Source organism: Trichosurus vulpecula, chromosome 2 (assembly GCF_011100635.1).
Source record: "Trichosurus vulpecula isolate mTriVul1 chromosome 2, mTriVul1.pri, whole genome shotgun sequence".
NCBI lineage: Eukaryota > Metazoa > Chordata > Mammalia > Diprotodontia > Phalangeridae > Trichosurus > Trichosurus vulpecula.
Genome location: NC_050574.1, coordinates 63,846,808 through 63,870,479, shown reverse-complemented (window position 1 = coordinate 63,870,479; position 23,672 = coordinate 63,846,808). Strand labels below are relative to the sequence as shown.

The 23,672-nt window shown below is 40.7% G+C and overlaps 1 protein-coding gene across 1 annotated transcript in view; it reads left to right on the top strand.

The window, feature by feature from the left end:
• SRSF4 (serine and arginine rich splicing factor 4) overlaps positions 1–18,059 on the top strand; it is a 32,502-nt gene extending 14,443 nt beyond the window's left edge. The window contains exons 2-6 of the mRNA XM_036744583.1: positions 7,025–7,167; positions 7,940–8,052; positions 12,601–12,815; positions 16,244–16,333; positions 16,572–18,059. Of these exons, the coding sequence (XP_036600478.1) occupies positions 7,025–7,167; positions 7,940–8,052; positions 12,601–12,815; positions 16,244–16,333; positions 16,572–17,394 (1,384 nt within the window). The 3' untranslated portion in view covers positions 17,395–18,059. The remainder of the gene's footprint in view (positions 1–7,024; positions 7,168–7,939; positions 8,053–12,600; positions 12,816–16,243; positions 16,334–16,571) is intronic.
• The last annotated feature ends 5,613 nt before the right edge of the window (positions 18,060–23,672 follow it).

Genomic DNA, 23,672 nt, shown 5'->3' with positions numbered 1-23,672 from the left:
CGTGTGTGTCTGTCCTCAGGCTCTCTGTTCTAATTTAAACACCAAACAATCCTTAAGATTAAATCCCTCTTTTCTTTTTTTCACTGTACATAAGAATTCAAAAGGAGAGCATAGTAGGTCTCTGATTCCTGGAAAATAGAGAACAGGTAATGAAAGAGAAACTGGCTTCCATACTGTTTATTCACCATCATCCCTAGAGTTTGACATCCCAGAACATGTTAAGTTCAGTTTAAACTGGGGCAAGAGTCTCTAGTATCTGTGTTACTTGGGAGACCCCATTCTTTGGACCCTTTTAAGACCTTTGGGGTAAGCAACTAAAAATATATCTTGGTGAACTTTTCATTCAAATTTAAACCTTTAAGATTTTAAATATCACCTTCCTGCTTGAAAAGAAACTAATGCATTTCAGAGTTGGTAGTGTATATAGTATGTAGAGTCCTGTGCAGGCAAGTTTTTACTTTTCACATTTGTTTGTTTTTTTTTTTTTCTTGGTTTTTTTTTTGTCATCAGAGCAAAAGAGTCCTCAGAAGCCTTCCTGTCCTGTTTTGTAAATATATGGTTCTACTTAACAAATTAAAGTGTTTCTTCCTCCAAAAGCTGTCTGTACAAGAACAGAAACAACTTTTGCAAACTCACTAAATAAATTGAAGCAGTCAGATTAAATTGGTCCTTGTAATAGTATCAAGGCAGGCACTTAGTTGTTCCAGCTGGCGATGATAATACTATTAACTGATACAGAACACTTTAAAGCTTGCAAAAACGTGTTAAATGAGATGTCCCAAAAGTCTTAGTGTAGTTTTTTTAGCTTTTAAGCCTTAATAGCTTAAAACTTCACTAAGGCTATTAAGGGTATTAAACCTCAATGAGATATTCCAAAAGTCTTGGTGTAATTTTTAGCTTTAATAAGCTCAAAGTTGGCACCAAGACTTTTGGGACACCTCATTTTTATCTTATGCCAACCCTTTGAGATGGGTGCGCTTATTCCCATTTTACGCAGAGAAGATAAGTGACTTGCCCATAGTAACATAGGTAATAAATATCAGAGGATTCAAACTTCAGTCTTTCTAACTCCAAAATATAAAGATTTAAGAAAGAAGTCCTTCTCTCAGATTAGCTTCCACTTGTGTTTTTATTAGTGTTTTTAAAATATAACTGTACCTGCATGTACTAAATTAGACCTTAATGAAATTTGACACCTGAGTCAAGCCACAGGTGGAATGCTGATATCAGCATGGGTGATGCAGACTTCAGAGGTTGGGGGCTTCTGACTGGACTCTTGCCTAACAACAACAAAGTTAAATTTAATATCTGAACATTAAAGGGCCCACTGTCAATAGTCTCTAGAAAAAAAGAGAAGGCAAATTCAGAGACCATGTTCATCTGTCATCATCATAACAACAGACAACATGTATGTAACATTTTATATGAATTACTGCCTCATTTGATACCCACAACCAAATCTTGTGGAGAAGGTAATAGAAGTTTTGTCCTCCTCAATATTTATATCTTAAGAAACTGAGACTCAAAGAAATGGTGATTTTCCCACCATCCCAGTTAGTAAATGGCAGAGATAGGATTTCAAGTCAATTTTTCTAACTTCTGGTCCAGTGTTCTTTTCCACTCCATTAGAGTACTTTTCTTCATAAGAGCTATTGCTGCTAGCTAGGATGGAGGAAATTCACGTGTCCTTTAAAGTCCCAATTGGAAAATTCATCATGGTATAGAGGTAACACTGGCCATGTTGACAGAGTACATACCTGCCATGCTGGAAAAGCTTCAAGGATGGATGGATCTGGTGACAAAAACTATAGGTCTCTTGTCTGAAGCCCAATCCAGCTAAGTTTGGAGAGCCTCAACACAGTTAGCCATTATAACTCTCAAACACCAGCTACTAAAATACAAAGATCTAGTGATTTGTTGAGATGGAAAAGATACACTGATTAAAATCCCAGATCCTGGAAGTATTGAAGAAACCTAAATATCCTATTTGCCAGATTATCATTTGCTTTTCGAAAAAAGTCAAAGTTCTGTTGGGTTTTCTTTAGGAGAATTGGGATGACATGTACATAAGATGATCAATAGTTGTAGAAAATGCATTGCAGTCTAGATGTGATTAAAGCATCAGATTTTTTAAGAATTAGTATCATTCGTTGCTTACATATTACAACTTTGAGCGATGCTTATAGTGGCCCTTACCTCCATGATAACTGGTTTGAAAAAGAACCTGCTGGGGGTTTTCCCTAGTGAGTGTGATTTAAGGTAATGTTCTAACGAGATGGTTTTAATTTGAGAGTCAGAGGGAGAGGCAGCATGATGTAATGGAAAGTATGCTATCCTGGAAGCCGAAAACTGGATTTCAAGTTCTAATTCCAGCTCCAGCCTTGGGCAAGCAGCATCTTTAAACCTCAGTTTGCTCATCTGTAAATGGAGGGGATTGGACTCCATGAAAGCTTAAAGGCCTCTCTAGTGACTACACGCCATGCAGTTTAGTCCAGGAAAGTAGCAGGAAGTTTTCTTTTTTAATGTATACAATATGTTCTTCCAGCTCCCATTTGGAAGAATCATGGTGTTAAATTCTCCTGGGCAGGATTGTTAACCATTTTGAAATGCTGAAAGCACTACACTGACAGAGTATAGTTGCTGTCAGCCCAAGCTGGCACCCAATGCTAGATAATATTGTGATATCATCTTGTGTTAATCAGTGACAGGTCATGATGAGAAAACAGGCTGTTTATATATGTATATAAAGTACATTTATCATACATGAAATCAAATAGAATATAAGGTTGCTTTTTGCAAAACCACTTGATGATGTTAAATAATAGGGCACTGAAACTTCAAGACTGATCTCATCAACATGGGCAGCCCCTCCAGGAACAGAGATCCTGCACACCGCTCTTGCTTTCTCATCCACATCATCTGATAGCTTCACCACAGGGGCCTATGCTTTGTGAACCTGGGGTCTTCCTTTAGATCTCTTCACATTGTATACTTAGCAGTAGAGGATTCGGGCTCTCGTTTCCACCAGTTATGCCTTGCACCAGGTACTATAACCCACATTCTTTTCAGGTCATCAGTCTTTCTGGCAATATCCTTTATGCCAATTGTCCCATATAGTTCTTCACTGGGTTACAGTCAAGTCATGTACTCCATGCACCTTTCCTTTGCCCTTTGGGTAACTCACTATTATAATTCTCCAGAGATAATGGTATTGTTTGACTCAGAGTCATACAGGGGAAACAGAGTATACCTATAATTTTAGTGGAACTGACTATGAGATGACAACTGAGGGTTCACGAAAGCTGGTAATTAATGTTGGTAAATTTTCACAGATTTTAATTAAGTGACTTGATCACATTTCATTGTGGTAATTGTATACTAAACATAACTTACTTTGTCAAATGCAGCAGAATGTCCATATCCTCTCACACAGAATTACAAGATTTCAGAATTGGAAAGGACCTTAGAGCCCTGTTAGTTCAGCCCATGTGAAGACTCATCAACCAGCCTTCATTCAGCCTTGGCTTAAAGGCTTCCAGGGAAACAGAATCTTCTGTCTCCCAAGATAGCTCATACCATATCAGGGCAGCTCTTATTTGTTAGGAAGTTTTTCTCTTATTTAAGCCAAAGTTTGCCTCTTTCCAGTCTTTACCCCGTTGCATTTTGGTTGCTCCTCATTCTTAATCCCTGGAGCCAGGTAGAAAAAGTAACCCTTCAAGATGTTGAAGGCATCTCTCAGGCTTCCCACACATATTCCCTCCAGTCTTCTCTTCACCAAGCTAAACACCCCAGTTCCCTCAACCAGTCCTCATGGAATAATTGTAAGGCACTTCATCATCCTGATTACCTTTCTCTGGACAAACTATATAGTTTATCAATGCCTTTCCTAAGATGTGGTCTCAAACATAACTGCTATCAAGCCACACCCCCCCTCTTAACTCAAAAGTAAAAATTTGTTGATTATTATTAAATTTCATCTTATTAGGTGAGGTTAAATATTCTAGCCAATTAAGATCTATCTGAATCATGACTGACATCTTGTGTCAGCATAGGAACAAATATGATTGCCTGAGACATTTTGCTGGAGAACCATTCCAAATTGACATTGAAATATAAATGAGCACTTTGAGGGGCTGCCCATTCAAACAGATCTCCATCTACCTAATATTATCTCATTCACCTTTCTCCATCTTATCTACAAGAATAGTATGAGATGCTTTGCTAAAATCTAAGTAACTGAAATCTACAGCATTGCCCTGATTTATTATTCTATTGGTCCTGTCAAAAAAAAAAGGAAATAAGGTTAGTCTGGCATGACCTGTTCTTGATGAAGCCATACTGTATCACCACTTTCTTTTCTGGGCATTCATTAACAATTCCTTCAGTAATTTATTCTAGAATCTTGCCAGGAATCAAAATCAAGCTCGCTGACTTATGATTTACAGACCACTCACTCACTCTCAGTCTCTCAACCTCTCAACACATTTGTCCTCTGTCTTATCGTACCTCCATTGTTTACCACAATCTTCAAAAAGCATAGGGATTGACTAGTCAGTAATCACACCTGCTAGTCTTTTCAACAGTATAGGCTATGGATTTGTGAAGCCTTGCTTTAAGGCAGAGGTTCTTAACCTGGGGTCCATGAATTGTTTGGTTTTAGTATTTTGATAACCGTTAAGATACATTTTGTATGTGTTTAAAGACATTATTCTAAGAATGAGTCCATAGACTCCACCAGACTGCCCATGGGCAGGCCATGATACAGAACAGGTTAAGAAGCCCTGCTTTAAGGGGTTCACAGGCTGTGAACATCAGGAACAGCCGTTAGATTTTTAAAACGTCGTTGGAGATAAATGAACTTCAAGGAAGTTTATACTGCTATAAATTATATATAAGGAATATTCCAGCATGTACTAGCTATACTTTATTCTTTTTTTAACTTAATAGATTTTTTTGTTTTCACGTGAACTAGTTATCCCTGTGTCCCTCCTAGAGAGCCATCTTCTGCAACAGATTTAAAAAAAAAAAAAAAGAGGATATAAATCAGTAAACCAATTAGTACATTGAAAAAAATCTGATATCATATAGCTACATTGTATTCTAGTATAGTTAATAGAACCATCAACTTGAAGGACTTTTGAAATATTTAATAAAGGGGGGAAATCAGCAAATTTAGCATCTTTTAAAGAGGCATCCAAAATGTTTTATTTTTTAAAAAGCCACATAAAATTCACAGGAAGAGGTTATTTAAAAGCACTTCAATCCTATAACTCTGGCTTGAAGACACTATAGAATCAAGCCACAAGCATTTATTAAGTGCCTTCTGTGTGCCAGGAATTGTGTTAGGTAGGTACTGAAAATACAAACGCCAAGAAATAGTGACAACAGCTGGCACTGATGTATAGGCCTTTGTGCTTTTCCATTGCTTCATATCACAATCTTCTGAAGTGGGCAAAACAGAGAATATTAACCCCACTTGATCAATGGAGATTTGAAGGCTCAGAAGAGAGGTTCAGTTACTTGCCCAGTGCCCCATATCCTGTGACAGTTGAAGCTCCAAACATAGACGTTTAGGACTCTCACTACCATTCCAGGTTACCTCTAGATACAAAGTATCACATAGCTATTTTAGTTTCAAAATCCGGTAGAACTAATTTTGTAGCTTTCTTCTCCCCTTAATGTGATTGTTAAAATCAGTAGTTTCAAATTGTGAGATGAAAGGCCATTCTAGCAATGTTAGCATGATTGTGAATAATAAGGCATACTTGAAATGTATGTTTTTTAAATACCGGAGATTTTTGCATTTAGGTTTGCATAAATTTGCACTTGTCTAACTTACATTTAGTGGTTTTTGGTTCACTTTTTTATTTTGTGTGCGTGCGTGTGTGAATGCCAGTGGGTGTGTACCACCAGCCTTTTCACTAGAAGATTCCCAACAGAGCTCCCAGAAAGAAGCCCAAATAATTGCATGAGTTCTTAAAAGAATGCCAGCCAATCTAAAATTCTTATTTAAAATACTAAGGAAATAGAACTCATAATCCTACAAAGAATTGTGTAACTCAGAATAAAAGCTCAAATTTCTGTGTACTTTAGAGTTTTGTAAAACACTTTTCTTCTAACCCTGTGAGGCAGCTAGAGCAGGTATTATCATTCCTCTTTTGCAGATAAGAAAACTGAGGTGCAGAGTTTTAACTGACTTGACCAAGATATACATTTAATAAATATATGTCTGAACCCAGGGCTCTCAATTCACAGATCTTGTGTATTTTTCATTATACCATGCTGTCTCTTATAAAATTTTATAGACATTTACTGGGAATTTCCAAACAAGTTATCTCACGTGTGACTTTTTTCAGTCAAACTTTTTCATTTTTTCTTTATTGGGGGGAAAAGCACAGATTTTAAAGATTATGGTACACAATATAATTTACCCATGACTTTTTTTAGGTAAACATCCCAGAACATAATGTTAACTTTCAGATAATATCTAATTTAGGTCTGATTGTGCCCCAGATTTTTACTTTGGTATTGAAAATGAACTTTATGATTTATTGAAAATATAGTAATTATCCTATCTGGCCCTCCAGATAGGAGGTATACCTCCATTTTTATGGAAGGACTTCTCACTCCCACCTTCTCCATGTTTCTGGGCTTGACTGTTGTCCTGGAAGCAGACATAACTATTGCAAGGAAAGAATGGGAAGCAACCTGCAAATAGCACCACCTTGGCAGAGCCCCTACATGCTCTAACCTTCAAATAGGTTTTCTTGTGTGATTTTCTGCTCCATATCTCTCTATCCTTTGAGAAAACCCCTACACCATCTTCTTTTTGCAGTTTCTTTTGGGGCATGGTGTTACTTTGCTTAATAGTACAGGTGACCCTAACTGACCTTTAGTTTGCAAGGCAGATTTAACTCCTACTAGAGCATGAAGCTTTGTTGCTTTTTCTTTGATAACTGTGAAGTTGTATGTCAGTGTGATCCCAACTCCCCCACCCCAATTGTGATTCTGACCTCTCTTTCAGGTATGGTTTTGTTGAATTTGATGACCTCCGTGATGCAGATGATGCTGTTTATGAACTGAATGGCAAAGACCTCTGTGGTGAGCGAGTAATTGTTGAGCACGCCAGGGGTCCTCGTCGAGATGGCAGTTATGGTTCTGGACGCAGTAAGCATTACTATGTTTAAGTTATTTCTAAATCATTTATAACATTTTAAAACAAACCTGGATTTGGAAACTTAAGCATATCTTTGCAAATGTTTCAATTTAATTTTGATTCTTATTTAAATAAGTGGAATATTTTGTGTTAATATTTTGTAAATGTTTTGAATACTGTTTTTTGTAATGTGACTATTTAACATAGACTTAACAAAGACCTCAGTGTTTTAAATAAAAGACTCCTTTGAGGCTAAGATAACTGCCTATTCCATTTGCTAACCCTGGGATGCCTTTCCATGAGTCTCTTTGACCATTGTAGCCCTTGGCTGACCCAAAAGAGGAAGCCATGTGACAACCACAACCTATTCCTGTTAGACCTGGGTGATGAGGATCCCATGGGTTAGACACAGATGAGATTAAACTGAACTAGGTGCCTGAAAATCTTTGTTCATATCACATATTCACAAACCCCAAATCAATGTAAGTAATATCAATAAACTAGTTTTAGTGATTTGAATGCTATTTCCAAGTTTTTATGAACTTCGCATGTAAATTTTAAACTCATTAATGAATGCATCCATATATTATTATTAAGTATATTAAATTTTAATTTTAATGTTTATATCTGTGGTTGCCTTTTTTTTTTTTAATAAAAGTATAGTTTGTAACTGGGTGGGAGTAAGGGTAACTCTGTATGCTAGTATTTTATATGAGATATCTACTAAGCCATTTTTTCCTATTCCACAACTGAAGTATTGGTATCTGCTTGAACCTCCCAAAGGTGGATATGGTTATAGAAGAAGTGGAAGAGATAAATATGGTCCTCCAACTCGTACAGAGTACAGATTGATTGTGGAAAATCTGTCCAGCCGCTGCAGTTGGCAAGATTTAAAGGTTTGAAAATCATGAATGCTCTGTGACAGGCTGGGAGGGGTGTGGATGGGCAGGAATCAGGGCTTAGGAAAGGGGCAGTTGTTGGCAGATGTGCCTCCCCCGGTGGGGGCTAATTGACTTCACAGAAGCAGCACATCATTAGGCATGGCTGTCAGCCCAGAATCATTGACCATCTTCAGTGGGTGGAGGTCAGCTAAACAATAATATGGTAGGAGTTGGTGTGATTGTTTGGGCAAGATTGCATTGTCCAGATCTTTGATTTTATCATTGTAGGAAATCTCTTGTTATAGAAATTGCCATCATGGATGCAAACCAGCAGCTTAGCTGCAACTTAGAGTTTGACATAGTTGCCCTGAGAGGTTAAGTAGTTTGCTGGTGGTCACATAGCCAGGATATGTCAGAGGCTTGAGCCCAAGTCTTTTTGACTCCAAGCACAGCATTCTATCTGCCTTGATGCCTCTTGGGATTTAGTTAGAATGCAATAATGATGTTGTTGGGAAACAGTGTTGATTTGTGATGCCATTATCTATGGTAAGCTTGGTGAGGCCCATAACCCACCAAGTTCATTGGTCTTACTTCAGAACCTTTGAGATTCCTCTAATGAAAGGATACATCATACAAGGGCAAAGAGTCTTCAGGTCCCAACAGTAATGCCATCCTCACACCCGTGTTCACTCCATTAACCCTCCACCTTCAGTAGTCTTCCAAGACATTGTATTCAGCTCTTATTTAGTGATAGACAAGGTGCTGATGTATTTCTCTTCAGAGTAAAGCTACCATCTGCTTCTTAGAGTTAGGCTTTAAGCTCAGAAGGATAGATAGTATCTTGTGCCCTATTATATATAATATTTATCATCATCTTTGCAGTTCAGTGTTCATTTGGCAGAAGTAGATATTTGGCCCAGCTTTTGCAAGTTTTATCTGCATTATATTCCGGAAATGTTTGGCTGAAAAAATTTTAGAGCCTACAGTCTTAATATCTAAAACTGAATTAATCACATCTTACTTTTTGGCACTAGAGATAGCTTTGAGTGATTAGGAGTAGGCAGGTATCTTGAGTACCTATCCTTACCTGGATGCAATAGGAGATGTTTGTTTGTTAATGGCAAGTCAGGTCCAGGCACCATACTTCTGACTCACAACCCAGTTAGTTGACTGAAAAATGTCAGTGTAGCAGAGATTTATTTGGGACATAACAGGAAATGAATCTTGTCAGATGAATGTAATACATTAAACAAGTTATTCCCTTATTCTTTAATTCGGATTTAAACATAAGAAACAAGATATCATTAATTCATTCAACAAACACCAAGTACCTATAGAGGAAGTGGCAAAGTGGATAGAGCACTGGACATGTTTCTTCACCTGTAAAATGGGGATAATAGCCCTATCTCATAGGGTTGTCGCTGACAATTTACTGTCTTTATTACTGTGCTAGATGGTAGTAGAGGAATAAAAATAAATTAGGGATGGATCTTGCCCTAAAGGAGCTCACAGTTGAGTTAGGAGATGAGACAATGAAGGCACAAGAGGAGTATGAGATGCTGGGAGATGAATGAGGGAAAGCGCCTTTCCAGGAGGCCTAGCAGGGCTGGCGAGATCTTATTTCAACAATCCAGCTAGCAGCTTCTGCAGGGGTGTAAGATCCATCTACAACCAGCACCCAGAAAGCTGCCAACACACTGCAAAAGCACAGGTTGTTTTGATCTGCTTTAATAAGGAAAGCAAGGTTAAGGAGTTGACAAGCTTACTTTAATTCAGCATACAACTATCATTCACTTAGTTCAGGGGAAAAAGCCAGCACCCCGAACTTCAGAACAAAATACAAACAAAGTACAAACATCAACAGACAGACCTTGTCTGATTCAAATCCCAATACATAGTTACCAGAGTTTAACAAAGTCCCAGCATCCGGGTTACTTCTTCTTAGGACTTCTTAGCTACAGCTGCCCGGAGTCTCCGCATCAACACCATCTCAAGTGAGAGCCCTACGCAAATGGCTCTGTCCTCCCTTCTTATAGGGCTTCAGACATCATCAAACGTCATCTGAATGACCAGAACTTAGGCTGCTATGATTGGTTCTTGAGTTAGCCCCTCCCCTTAGGACCCTGGGAGGTTCATATCCACATAGTTTATGTTAACACCTAATAGGGGTTAGAGCCTGGGGCTTAGCACTTAGTAAGACTCAAGACAGGGCATGGCTCTGGAGTTAGCACCTTCCCTCAGCCAGCCCCACCTTGGGCCCCACCCCAGTCACCAATCCACAGCCACATAGGTTCCACACCTAATAGAGGTTTGGGCCTAGGGCTTAGCACCTAGTAAGGCTCAATGAAATACACTGAATTACTCAAAGGAAACAATGGCCAACTAAGTGCTAAGAGCCCACTTTGCTTACCAACACAGATCTTTCCATGAGTTTGGGGGTGGGCAAGACTGAAAGTCAGAACCATGTTTCACTAAGAAAACCCATGACTTACTTCTTAACATATTTTGCCAAGTTCCCATTAGAATGTAGTCTTTTGTTAGTTCTGTTATTTTTATACATTTAAAAATTTGAATTTTTCCTTTAATTTTTAGTAATAAAAATATTTTCTGAAGAGAAATCTAGTTACCCTTACTTCAGTTCCTTCAGCAAACATTAAGCCATTCATTCAGTCAAGAAGCATTTATTAAGCACCTACTAAGTGCCGGGCACTATGCTACAAAGAATGACCAAAAAAATAAGTCCCTGTTCTCAAGGAGCTCACAGTCTGGGGGCGGGGGGGGGGGGGAGGGGAGGCAAGGAAAAACATGTAAACATGTAAGTACGAACAAGATATGCGGTATAAATTGGAAATAATCAAAAGAGGGAGGGTGCCAGCATTAAGGGGGATTGGAAAGGTCTTATGGAAGTGGGGTTTTAGCTGGGATTTGATGGATGTCAGAAAAAGACAGTAGAGCTGAGGAGAGAGAGAATTCTAGGTATGGAGCATAACCAGTGAAAATGTCCAGAGCCAGGAGATGGGAGTACCTTTTTTGAGGAATAGCCAGTATCCCTAGATCCTAGAGTACATAGAGGGGAGTAAAGTGTAAAAAGAATGTAACAGAATGAAGGATCTGAATTAAAAATGCCTCTGAACCTCACGTAGGATTTTCTATTTGGAGGTGATAGGGAGCCACTGCAGTTTGTTGAATGAGAAGTGACGTAGTTAGACCTGTGCTGTATTTTAAGAAGATGAATTTCATAGCTGAGTGGAAGGATGGACTGGGATTGAGGGAAGACTAGAGGCAGAAAGACCAAGTAAAGGGCCATTGCAGTAGTGGAGATGAGGCAATGAGCATCCTTCCCAGAGTGGTGGCAGTGTCAGAGAGAAGCGGGGCACAGGAAAGAGATCACCAAAGCAGACTCCACAAGCCTTGACAGCAGATTCAGTATTGTGGCAGTGAGAGTGAGCAGTCAAAGGTGATACCATGGTTGTCAGCCTGAGTGACTGGTGATGCCCTTCACGGTGATAGAGAAGTTAGAAAGCGGGGGAAAGAGCATGAGTTCACCTTGAGATGTATTGAGTTTAAGATGTCTACAGGACATCCAGTTTGAGTTGTCCAGTGGGAGATGCAAGGGAGTGAGCAGAGAGATTTGAGCTGGAAAGGTAGATCTGAGAATCATCAGCATAGAGACAATTGAATCCATGTGAGGAAGATCACCGAGAGAGAAAAGGAGGGAGAAGGGAAGGGGCCTAGGACGTATCTGGGGTGGGGAGACTTCCAATGACCATGTGCAGGACACTGACCAGACAAAGACAAAAATTAAAAACAGTCCCTGCTCTCAAGGGGCTTATGTTCTCCTGAGTGAGACTATATGTATGTAAGCAAGTAAGGAAATAGATAAATGGAGAAAACAGGATAAGTTGGTATTAACATTACCCAAGTTTTTAGATTGATTTCAAATAGTAAAGTTTCATTGCTATGGTACTTTATAATTCTTTAAAACACTTCTCATAGATGTCTCATTCGGGCCTCACAACAACATTGGGAAGAAGGCAGACTAGACATTATGACTTCACTTTTATAAACGAGAATGACATTGAGAGGATCAGTGATTAGAATTTCCACATGAATAATGATGAAATTGCTAAAGTAAAAATGACTGCAGAGGGGGGCAGCTAAGTGGCGCAGTGAGTAGAGCACTGGCCCTGGAGTCAGGAGGACCTGAATTCAAACCCAGTCTCAGACACTTGACACGTGTACTAGCTGTGTGACCTTGGGCAAGTCACTTAACCCCAGTTGCCTTGCCAAAAAAAAAAAAAAGACTGCAGAGGATTGGACTGAGTTCCTTCCAACTCCTAAAATTCTACAAACCACTATAATAGAATTTATTACTGTAAGATGTAGAAAGTCATCTAGTGCATTGTAGCATATTGATTTTATCTAAAGGTACAGTTTAAAATCTAAGTTCTTAATTAAAAAAAAAAAAAACAGTTACTATTTCCTAATGTAGTGATTGCTTTCTGCATGTTAGTGTGAGGTTCCCTAATCTATCCATTTGGAACAATTTTTTCTTCCCTTTAGGATTATATGCGTCAAGCAGGAGAAGTAACATATGCAGATGCTCACAAAGGGCGCAAAAATGAAGGTGTAATTGAATTTGTGTCCTATTCTGACATGAAAAGAGCTCTTGAAAAGCTGGATGGAACTGAAGTCAATGGCAGGAAAATCAGACTTGTTGAAGACAGACCTGGCTCTAGGCGGCGACGTTCCTATTCCAGAAGTCGGAGTCACTCACGGTAACTCTCTTGTCTTTTTACTATAGCTAAAGGTTTTCTCTATAAAGACCATAGGCACAGAATTCCCTGCCCTCTATGGCTGTTGGATAAACCTTAGCAGTCTTTATTCTTTTTTTTTTAATTTATTTGATATATTTAGTGTTCAGCATTGATTTTCACAAGAGTTTGAATTACAAATTTTCTCCCCATTTCTACCCTCCCGCCCACTCCAAGATGGCATATATTCTGGTTACCCTCTTCCCCAGTCAGCCCTCCCTTCTGTCACCCCTCTCGCCTCCCATCCCCTTTTCCCTTCCTTTCTTGTAGGGCAAGATAAATTTCTATGCCCCATTGCCTGTGTATCTTATTTCCTAGTTGCATGCAAAAACTTTTTTTTCTTGTTTTTGAACATCTGTTTTTAAAACTTTGAGTTCCAAATTCTCTCCCCTCTTCCCTCCCCACCCACCCTCCCTAAGAAGGCAAGCAATTCTACATAGGCCACATGTGTATCATTATGTAAACCCTTCCATGATATTCATGTTTGTGAAAGACGGACTATATTTTGCTCCTTCTTAACCTATCCCCCTTTATTCAATTTTCTCCCTTGACCCTGTCCCTTTTCGAAAGGGTTTGTTTTTGATTACCCCCTCCCCCATCTGCCCTCCCTTCTGTCATCCCCCTTTTTTATCTTCTTCCTCCTCCTTTCCTGTGGGGTGAGATACCCAATTGAGTGTGTCTGTTATTCCCTCCTCAGGTCAAATCTGATGAGAGCAAGATTCACTCATTCCCCCTCACCTGCCCTCTTCCCTTCCTACAGAACTGCTTTTTCTTGCCACTTTTATGTGAGATAATTTACCCCATTCTATCTCCCCCTTTCTCCCTCTCTCAATATATTCCTCTCTCATCCCTTAATTTGATTTTATTTTTACACACACACACACACACACACACACACACTCTCACACTCCCTTCAGCTACCCAAATACTGAGGTCTCATGAATCATACACATCATCTTTCCATGTAGGAATGTAAACAAAACAGTTCGACTTTAGTAAGTCCCTTGTGATTTCTCTTTCTTGTTCTTTGTCTTGATTACCTTTTCATGCTTCTCTTGATTTTTGTGTTTATTCAGCTCTGGTCTTTTCACTGAGAAAGCTTGAAAGTCCTCTATTTTATTGAAAGTCCATATTTTGCCTTGGAGCATGCTACTCAGTTTTGCTGGGTAGGTGATTCTTGGTTTTAATCCTAGCTCCATTGACTTCCGGAATATCATATTGCAAGCCCTTTGATCTCTTAATGTAGAAGCTGCTAGATCTTGTGTTATTCTGATTGTGTTTCCACAATACTCAAATTGTTTCTTTCTGGCTGCTTGCAGTATTTTCTCCTTGACCTGGGAGCTCTGGAATTTGGCAACAATATTCCTAGGAGATTTCTTTTTGAGATCTATTTGAGGAGGCAATTGGTGGATTCTTTCAATTTCTATTTTACCCTCTGCCTCTAGAATATCAGGGCAGTTCTCCTTGATAATTTCTTGAAAGATGATATCTAGGCTCTTTTTTTTTATCATGGCTTTCAGGTAGTCCAATAATTTTTAAATTATTTCTCCTGGATCTGTTTTCCAGGTCAGTGGTTTTTCCAGTGAGATATTTTACATTGTCTTCCACTTTTCCATTCCTTTGGTTCTGTTTTATAATATCTTGATTTCTCATAAAGTCACTAGCTTCCACTTGCTCCAATCTAATTTTTCAAGTAGTATTTTCTTCAGTGGTCTTTTGGACTGCCTTTTCCATTTGGCTTATTCTGCCTTTCAAGGCATTCTTCTCCTCATTGGCTTTTTGGAGCTCTTTTGCCATTTGAGTTAATCTGTTTTTTAAGGTGTTGTTTTCTTCAGTGTATTTTTCAGTTAGTCTATTTTTAAGATGTTGTTTTTTTCAGTATTTTTTTGGGTCTCCTTTAGCAAGTCATTGACTTGTTTTTCATGGTTTTCTCGCATCATTCTCATTTCTCTTATCAATTTTTCCTCTACTTCTCTAACTTGTTTTTCCAAATCCTTTTTGAACTCTTCCATGGCCTGAGACCAGTTCATGTTTTTCTTGGAGGCTTTTGATGTAGGCTCTTTGACTTTGTGGACTTCTTCTGGCTGTATGTTTTGGTCTTCTTTGTCACCAAAGAAAGATTCCAAAGTCTGAGACTGAATCTGGGTGTGTTTTCGCTGCCTGGCCATATTCCCAGCCAACTAATTTGACCCTTGCGTTTTTCAGCGGGGTATGACTGCTTATAGAGTTAAGAGAACTGTGTTCCAAGTCTGGGGGGATGCGCCAGCTCTTCCATAACAGCACTCCTCATTCCCCAAGAACCCCCAACCCGGACTGGACTTAGATCTTCAGCAGGCTGTGCACTCCTGCTCTGATCCACCACTTAATTCCTCCCAGCAGGTGGGCCTGGGGCCGGAAGCAACTGCAGCTGTAGTTCTGTAGCTGCCCCTCCTCCTCTGCCCCCGGGGCAGTGGCCAACTCCTTTTTAAACTCTGTCCCCAGCAGCTTTTTCCCACAATTCTGCAGAGTGCATCAGCCCAGGAGAGATAGCACACTTTCAAGAATGAAATTTTAAGGATACAAAGAAAAACAATTTTCATGAGAAGGAAAAAAGGGGAATGATTTAAAGTTAGAGACAGGTGAGGATATATAGGAAGCTCACCAATAAATTTAAAAATCTAAGACAAAGAAAGTGGAAGGATATGCAACAAAGGACAAAAATAAAAGCCTGGAAAAGCTGTGTGATACTAATAATGATGACGATGATGATAGCTAATGCTGTCACAGTGCTAAGTGCCTGGCACTGTGCTAAGTACTTCACATTTACTCTCTCATTTGGCCCTCATAACAACCCTTGGAGGTAAGTGCTATTATCACCCCGATTTTACAGATGAGGAGGCTGAAGTAAACAGGGGCTAAGTGACTTGCTCAGGGACATATAGCTAGTAAGCTAAACTTGAACTTGTTTTGCTGCCTCCAGGCCCAGCACTCTATCCAGTGTACTGCGTCGCTGCCTCTATATTAGAGGAGTGCAAAGCTCGCTAAACTAAGGAAAACAAAAAGTCTTTAAAAAAAAAAAAGCTTTACTAGAGAAAAGGAAGATTAAAAAAAATATAGCCCCAGCGCTTGGAGTGAACAAACACCTATGCTACTCTTAATAAGCCTGACTCGGACGGCCCACGTGAGCCCTCTCCACCGCACTTACCCAGGTGCTGCTGTCCCTGCGGGGCCAGGGGAGATAATGGAGTCTGTCAGCAGGAGGCTACTGAGCTCGACTTACATTCTTGGCAAAATTTTTGAACATATAATTAAAGGGCAGGCCCTTGTTCAGGCAGGCTCCTTGGCCCTCCATCAAGGAGGTGGTTGTTGTTTCTGTCATGAAGCAGTCTAAACACATGGTTTTTCTTTCTCAGGTCCCGCTCTCGAAGCAGACATTCTCGTAAGAGCAGAAGTCGCAGTGGCAGCAGCAAGAGCAGTCATTCTAAGAGTCGGTCCCGATCCAGGTGGGTGTCTTTAGGAGCTCCTGCTCTGTCTGGTTTTTGACTTTTCCATCCCCTCTTGGGCCATTTTCCCATCCAGCTCAGGCTTTGGTAAGTGATGCTTTCTGCTGGAGTGCACTGAAACTAGCCTGGCCATGGAATGTTCCTTGAAATCGTTCACATCCTTTGATATTTGAAATGATCATTCCCCTCTGCTGCAGAGTGCTCTCGTCCCTTATAGCTCGTGTTTATCCCTTTCCAGGTCTGGCTCCCACTCAAGAAGCAAGAGCCGGAGCCGCAGCAAGAGTCGCAGTCGAGGAAAAAAGGAGAAGAGCCGGAGCCCAAGTAAGGAGGACAAGAGCCGCAGCCGCAGCCGCAGCGTGGACAAGGACCGGAGCAAAAGCAAAGACAAAGCAGAAGAGAAAATCCAGAACAATGAAGAAGATGGGAAAGCCAAGAGCCGCAGCGCCAGCCAGGACAAGAGCAAGAGTCAGAGCCGAAGCCGGAGTCGAAGCAAAGAGAGAGCAGAGAAGGAGGAGAGGAGGGGCAGTGTGAGTCGGAGCCGAAGCCAGGAGACCAGCTTGGGCAAGGCCAGGAGCAGGAGCCGTAGCAAGAGCAAGGGGCGGAGTCAGAGCCGCAGCCGCAGCCGCAGCCAGAGCAAGGACAAGAGGAAAGGCAGGAAGAGGAGCCGGGATGACAGCCGTAGCCGCAGCCGCAGCCGTAGCAAGAGCTCCAAGAGCAAGAGACACAGCAAGCGAGAGGGCAAGGGCAGCAGCAGCAAGAAGAAGAACAAGGAGGACCCAGAGCGCTCCCGGTCCCGGTCTAGATCCCGCTCCCAGTCCAAGGGGAAGGAGCACCTAAAGCTCGAGGCCGGCCCAAAAGAAGGCAGAGGTGACGGGGAGGATGCGCAGGCAAGCCAGGAAACCCAGTCCAGGTCCAGATCCAATTCCAAATCAAAACCAAACATTCAATCAGAATCTCGTTCCAGATCAAAATCAGTCTCAAAAACCAGGTCCCGATCCAAATCTAGATCTGCCTCCAGATCACCTTCCAGGTCTCGGTCTCGATCCCGCTCAAGGTCCTAACGTGGCTGCCAGCACAGGCGGAGGAAACTCCATGAGAAGAGTCTTTTGTACATGTTGGGTAGCTGTAGCACAAGTGATTGAGGTAGAACCCATGTCAATGCTGTACATTTTTAACTCCCCCAATGGTGTGTCTGTAATTGTGAAATCTCAGTGCCCGCTCCCTCTCCGTGAGGCCTCCTGGGGCCAGGCTTTTCTGCTCGAATGAAAGATGCCCTTTAGTAAACAGCCCTCACTAGACCATCCCAAATGCCTCAACCTTCAGGCCTGGCCTTACAGACAGGGAGCTTGGTTCCAGTGGCTTGGAGGCTGGAATGATGACATAGGTAGGTATGATGACTTCAACCATTTCTGCCCTTGGATTGATGCCCTTTGATGTATGCCATTTAGTGAAAGTGCTAAGTCTTAAGTTTCATACTACTTTGGTTTCATATTTTTGGACTTTAACAAAGTTGTGAATAGCACAGTCAAGAAAATTGATTCCTGCAGTAATCCATAGGAAATCCACTGTAGAGTTCCATATTCTGGTATTGTGACTATACTCTTGTTTTATATTAAAAAAAAAAACAAAAAAGATTTTTTTTTAATTTTATTTTTCCCCATCTTGCAAAGTACAGTGATCCCTGTTTCCATTAAATTTGAATAAAGACTATTTTTGCTTGACAAAATTGGATTGTTTTGCATTTCCACAAGACTCCCCATGCCTCATTTTCTTGCTCAAAGTACATCCAGGCTGAAAGACCTGGCCACTTTCAGATTCTGTAGTCTCCTTTCTTGATTATAATGACAATTTCTCAAGATTACTCTCATGTCATTTCAATTCATTACACATTTGTAAAGCACCTAATATGCACAAATTACTGTCCTAAGTGATAGATGGCAAAGAAAGATGGACACAGTTTGCCGACACCTTACTCAGAGTTGATAATCTAGCCAAGGTGGTGATGCACGAATAATTTTAAGTGCAATAATAAAGGTAAAAAGAAAGATTCAAAAAGCGAAATCATTTCTGGGGTTCAGGAGTGGGATGAAAGTGATAATTCACCAAAGTTCAGTATTGGGGCATATCTAGTCCAGTTCCCTATCCTTGGGTTCTACTACCTTTATATTCAAAGCATTTTCATATTTATCAGTCTCTGGAGAAACTCCGTATGAAAAATCTCCATTTGAAAACGAAGAAAACCAAAGTCCAGAGATTTTCCATCTGTAAAATGAGAGTTGGACTAAATGACTTACTAAGTTCATGTCAGTTCTTACCATGATTTAACCATGGATTTCAGGTTAAACAAGTTGCCCACAGCCACACAGCCAGTTTGTGGTAAAATGAGGATGGAACAAAGCAAAGAGTGATCCCTAAAGTGCTGTAGAGAGAACACTGGACTCCCTGGACAATGAGTCGCACCAAATTCAGTCAGTTGGATTCTACCTTGCAGGGGGTCCTCTCAAATCAACCCTTTATTTCCATCCCTACCACCACCACCATACGCAAACCATTGTTCTCCCCCTTGGATTATAAGTTTATCTTTACAAGGCCATTGTAATAGCATACAAATTGATCACTTCCTCCTCTTCCCCCCACCACCACCACCACACCTGCAAGTCCATTCTGCACACGCACATGCCGCTTGGCCTGTCCCTGCAGCCTGCAAAACAGACTGAGCTAAATCACAGGATTTAAAGAATTCTTTGAACCCATGTTAAGAACCCACGATCTAATCATTGTACATGTATCACATCAGGTTGCTTGTCTTGAGAGAGGATAGAAGAAAAAATTTAGAACTCAAAATCATATAAAAGTAAACTAAAAACTACCTTTACATGTAATTGGGAAAAATAAAATACTATTAAGTGGGGATGAAAACCCACGATCTAGTTCAACACCCCTTCCCTCATTTGGTAGGTGAGGTAGCAGACCCAGTGAGGTCAGATGACTTTTGCCCAGATCAGAAGTTAGGAGAACCAGTGGCCCTTATTGGCTCCACATCTCTTTCCACTATAACTGCATCTCAGAATAGTTTCACATAGAAGCATGTGAAGGGGAGTGATGTGAAATGAGGCTGGAAAAGAACTCCGCTGTAATAAATTCCCCTTAATTCCCTCCTCTGTTCCTCAAACATTCCTGCCTCCTCTAGGACCTGTGCAGCAGGAATCTTACCAGCCATCTTCCATCTCCCTCACCACCCATGTTCCAACCTTTTTTTTTTTTTTTAGTATCCTCGACACTTATAATTCTTCCAACTATCTACCCCACCCTCAACTCCTTGAACAAGTTATTATGTACAATAGTAGCCATTACAGGGAGCTTAAGGATTTTTAGGGTGCAGAATGAAGTGTGTGCATGTGTGTATGTGTATGTACCTTTATATACATATACAGTCATTTGTTTTATTTGTTAGAAGAAACTTTCTTGATCATTGCAATGGGGTGAGGGGAGTAAATGTGTTTTTTAATACAGAATTGAGTTCTATAGTTATGAAATGTTGCATCTACTTTCAGATAAAGTTATTCGTTGGTTTTACTTAACTTTAATTTGTTACAAATGACCTCATGAAGTGAGAGTGATCTGTTTGTAATGTAAAAACATTAATAACTCATTTTACTTAAGTTATATACAGCTCCCTCTACTTTCTTATCAACCACTCTCTTCAGCCCCCTTAGAATCTGGCTTCCACATCATCCCTATCACCATTTTACTGAAACTCTTCTCTCCAAGGTTGCCCAACTCGTTCAGCAAGGCCTCTCCATCCTTGACTTCACCCCAGCTTGGTAGTTTTTTCTCAATTTCGTAGATACCACTCTCCTGACTTTCCTTATAGTTATGCTTTTAAAGCACATTAATCATCAGCAAAATCATAGAAGCTTGTGAAATAAGGAAGAAAAGCATAGGAAATCCCTAATTGTACAGCACTGTACATTTTTGCTCAGTAACAAAACGTAGGTTGGCTTTCTGTTTCTTCCAAATCCTGAAGCTCCATTAACTTTTGACCCTGTTTATTTCTGTCCTGGTTGTTCATCTGCCCAACTCCTCAGCATGATCTCTCTCCATCGGCTGTCTTTTGGCTATCTTCTCTCATCAATCTCATTCACTCCCACAGCTGCAACTCCCCCCACCCCCCACCCCAATGAGACTTCTATGTCCAGCCTTGATTTTTGAGCTCCAGACCTGCTTCTACCTGCAGGACGTCCATCTCGGTGCCCCACTGGCACCTCCATTATTGAATTCATTGATCTGGGGAATTACCCACAAGCAAACCTGTGTATCAGGATCTGCTCTGGAATAGGGGCATTGAACTTAACCAAAGTCACACAGTATGTGTTCAAGAAAGGTCTTGAATCTGAGCCTTCCTCATTCCAAGGCTGGTTCTGTATCCATTGTGCCCAATTTAAGGTCATCGATTTAGAGCCAGAAAGAACTTCAGAGATCATCTAGTCCAACCCCTTCGTTTCATAGATGAGGAAACGGAAACCCAAAGAGAGACCTGGAAACACCAAGTCCATTGCTTTTTCCACTGCCTCTTAACATATCCAAGATGCAACTTATTCATCTTGGCCCTTTGATCCTGCTTCTCTTTTTAACTGTCCACATTCATGCCAATCACTCATTCTCCCATGTTCAACTCTTTGGGGATATCTTCAGGGTTTCCCCATTCCTCACTTCTCATATCCGATGACCTTGGTAATTTTTCTCCTTCCTCATTTCCTCCTCTTAGCCCTAGTAGGGCTCTCCCATTGCCACCCACCTTGACTTTTGAGATAGCTTTCCAAAAGATCTTCCTGCCTCCACTCTTCCCTTTCTGATCCTTTCTTTAAACTATTAAAATAATTCTTCTTATGAATATTCATAGTCATCATTACTTCTCTGCTCAAAAATACTCTCTACTGCCCATCAAATAAAGTTCCAAATCCCCTGCCTGGCATTTTGGGGTCCTCCATAGTCTGATATCATCCTTGCAGTCCTAGAATAGCCTCTAGATTGCCCAATATTTCAGATAAACTGGGTAACTGCTTTCCAAGCCACAGTCTCAAATACTCTGCGCCATTTTGTCCAGGCTGTTCCCTCTGCCTGGAATGTTCTCTGTTGAATTCCTAACCATTCATAAAAGCCCAACCTAAATGCCTCCTCCTTCAGGAAGTCTTACATCATTCTCTCATTTGGGTAAGTCTGAGGACTTACATCACTTTCTTTCATAACATTTATATGACCTTGTAAATCACAGCAGTATTTGTGTCTTATTCTACCCATCCCCACCCCTATTAAACTCTAAACTTAAGGGCAAGGACTGTATCTTAGTCAAATTTTGTGTCTTCATAATGCCTAACACAAGACTGAGCACACAACAGACATAAAAATATCTGCTCGTACCATAGTACTACAAGAGGTCAGAAGAAAGAAATATTCAGCTGGGGGAATCAAGGAAGCCTTAACAGATGAATATGACCTCAAGAGGCACAGGTTTTGAGGGGATGACAGGGTTTTCCTGGAGGGGCAGGAACAAAAGCACATGAACAGAGCAAGTTATGTGAACATAAAATCTTTATCGATAAAGTTGGGTCCTCAGAGGCTCCAGCTGGGTGCTAAGAACACAAAGACAAAATTGAGACAGGCCATGCCCTCAAGGAGCTTACATTCTAAAATATGCCAATGGATTAGAGCAGGAAATCGATATGAACCAAGAACTAAGACCTTTAATTAGCCCAGGGCACTCACCTCCACCAGGTAGGTGGGTTCTCTCAGCAGACCAAATCACAGATGAGAAAGCCATCTGCTGACTCTACATTAACAGCTGGGCCTTGAAGTCAATTTCTATCAAGGTATGACACGGTGAATTGCCTTTCTGCACCTTGGTGATAGCTCTTCCTAAAGAATGATGGCCAGCCACTGGTGATGGGAGCACCCTCTGCCCTGAGCAGTGCTGGAGATGCTGACATATTCTTACCAACTGCCCGTGGTGGACATCTGTCATGATGGCCCCCTTTATCACTGAAAGCTTCTCTACCATGTTACTATTCCCATGGTTAAACAATCTAGATTCTTTTTCATTGATTACTTGGGAAGTCGGCTGCTTTCCAGAAGATGGAGGACACCTTAATCAAAGCAGTGAGGTCTCTCCAGTTTCCAGTACTGATTAAGTTACCTCACCTGTAGACAACCAACCCCACCTAGAGTAGGAAGATTTATGTTAGATTCCAACATGGTGGGCAAGCAGATCTTCCCTCCTGGGAGAAAGAGGAGTGACCTGGAGTCAGAAGACTCCACTGGATGCCTTTCCTTTCATCAAAAACCTTCAAGCAGACAAGAATGACCACTTGCCAGAGTAGAACTGCTTTCTGCAGGTTCAAGTTGAGCCAGATGATCTCTGAGATCCCTTCCAACTTGGAAATTCTCTAATTCTGTGTAAAATACCAGCTCTGTCACTGAATACTTTTGTGATCTTAGTCAATTCTCATCACTGTGGACTTTAGTTTCTTCAACTGTAAAGTAACTAGGTTGAACAAATGACTCTTAAGGTCCCTGGGATAATATTTGTAAAGTGCTTAGCACAGCGCCTAGCAATCAATAGGTGCTTAATAAATACTTTTTCCCTTATTCTCTTCCCCTTCTAAATTATCCTATGATGAGGGCAGAGGAGAATCTTAATAGTGTGTGTCTTTACCCTTTGTTCATCTACACAGTGAAATCCATCATAAGCATTAATTAAGTGACCACTGTTTACTATGCTGGGCAATGAAGTTACAAAGATGAAAATGAGAGCCTCCATGCTAAAGATCCTTACTTTCTTTCAGGGAAAAGAATGCATACATAAAGAAATACCAAGTGGGCCCAAGGTAAATATAAATTAATTTCCAGTAGCCACTAGCTGCAGGGGCAGGTCAGGATAGGCCTTATCTGGCCACTTGTACTGTGTATTAGAGGAAAGAATTGATTCCATAAGAAGGAGTGCACAACCCTGTACTGGTAATTAAGGTGGAACTTTTTTACTGTTTTAAAACGCTAAATTAATTAAGTGTCTTTGATTGAGCCTTACTAGGTACAAAGCCCCCAGCCCATATCCTTTTGCAAACTAGGTACTAGCTCCAGGCACACACTCTTTGTGTAAAAGGTGTAAATCCTTTGAGCCCTGAACAGGGTATAAAAACCCAAAGGTTAGTATTCTGCCTGGGGCTCTCACTCATGCAGGAGTGCTGATGTGGAGACCCCGGGCAGCCACTGTTAAAAGCCCTCGGCTTGTGAACCCAGATGTTGATGCTTTCCTGGCAACCATGAATTGTGATTTGGTCTG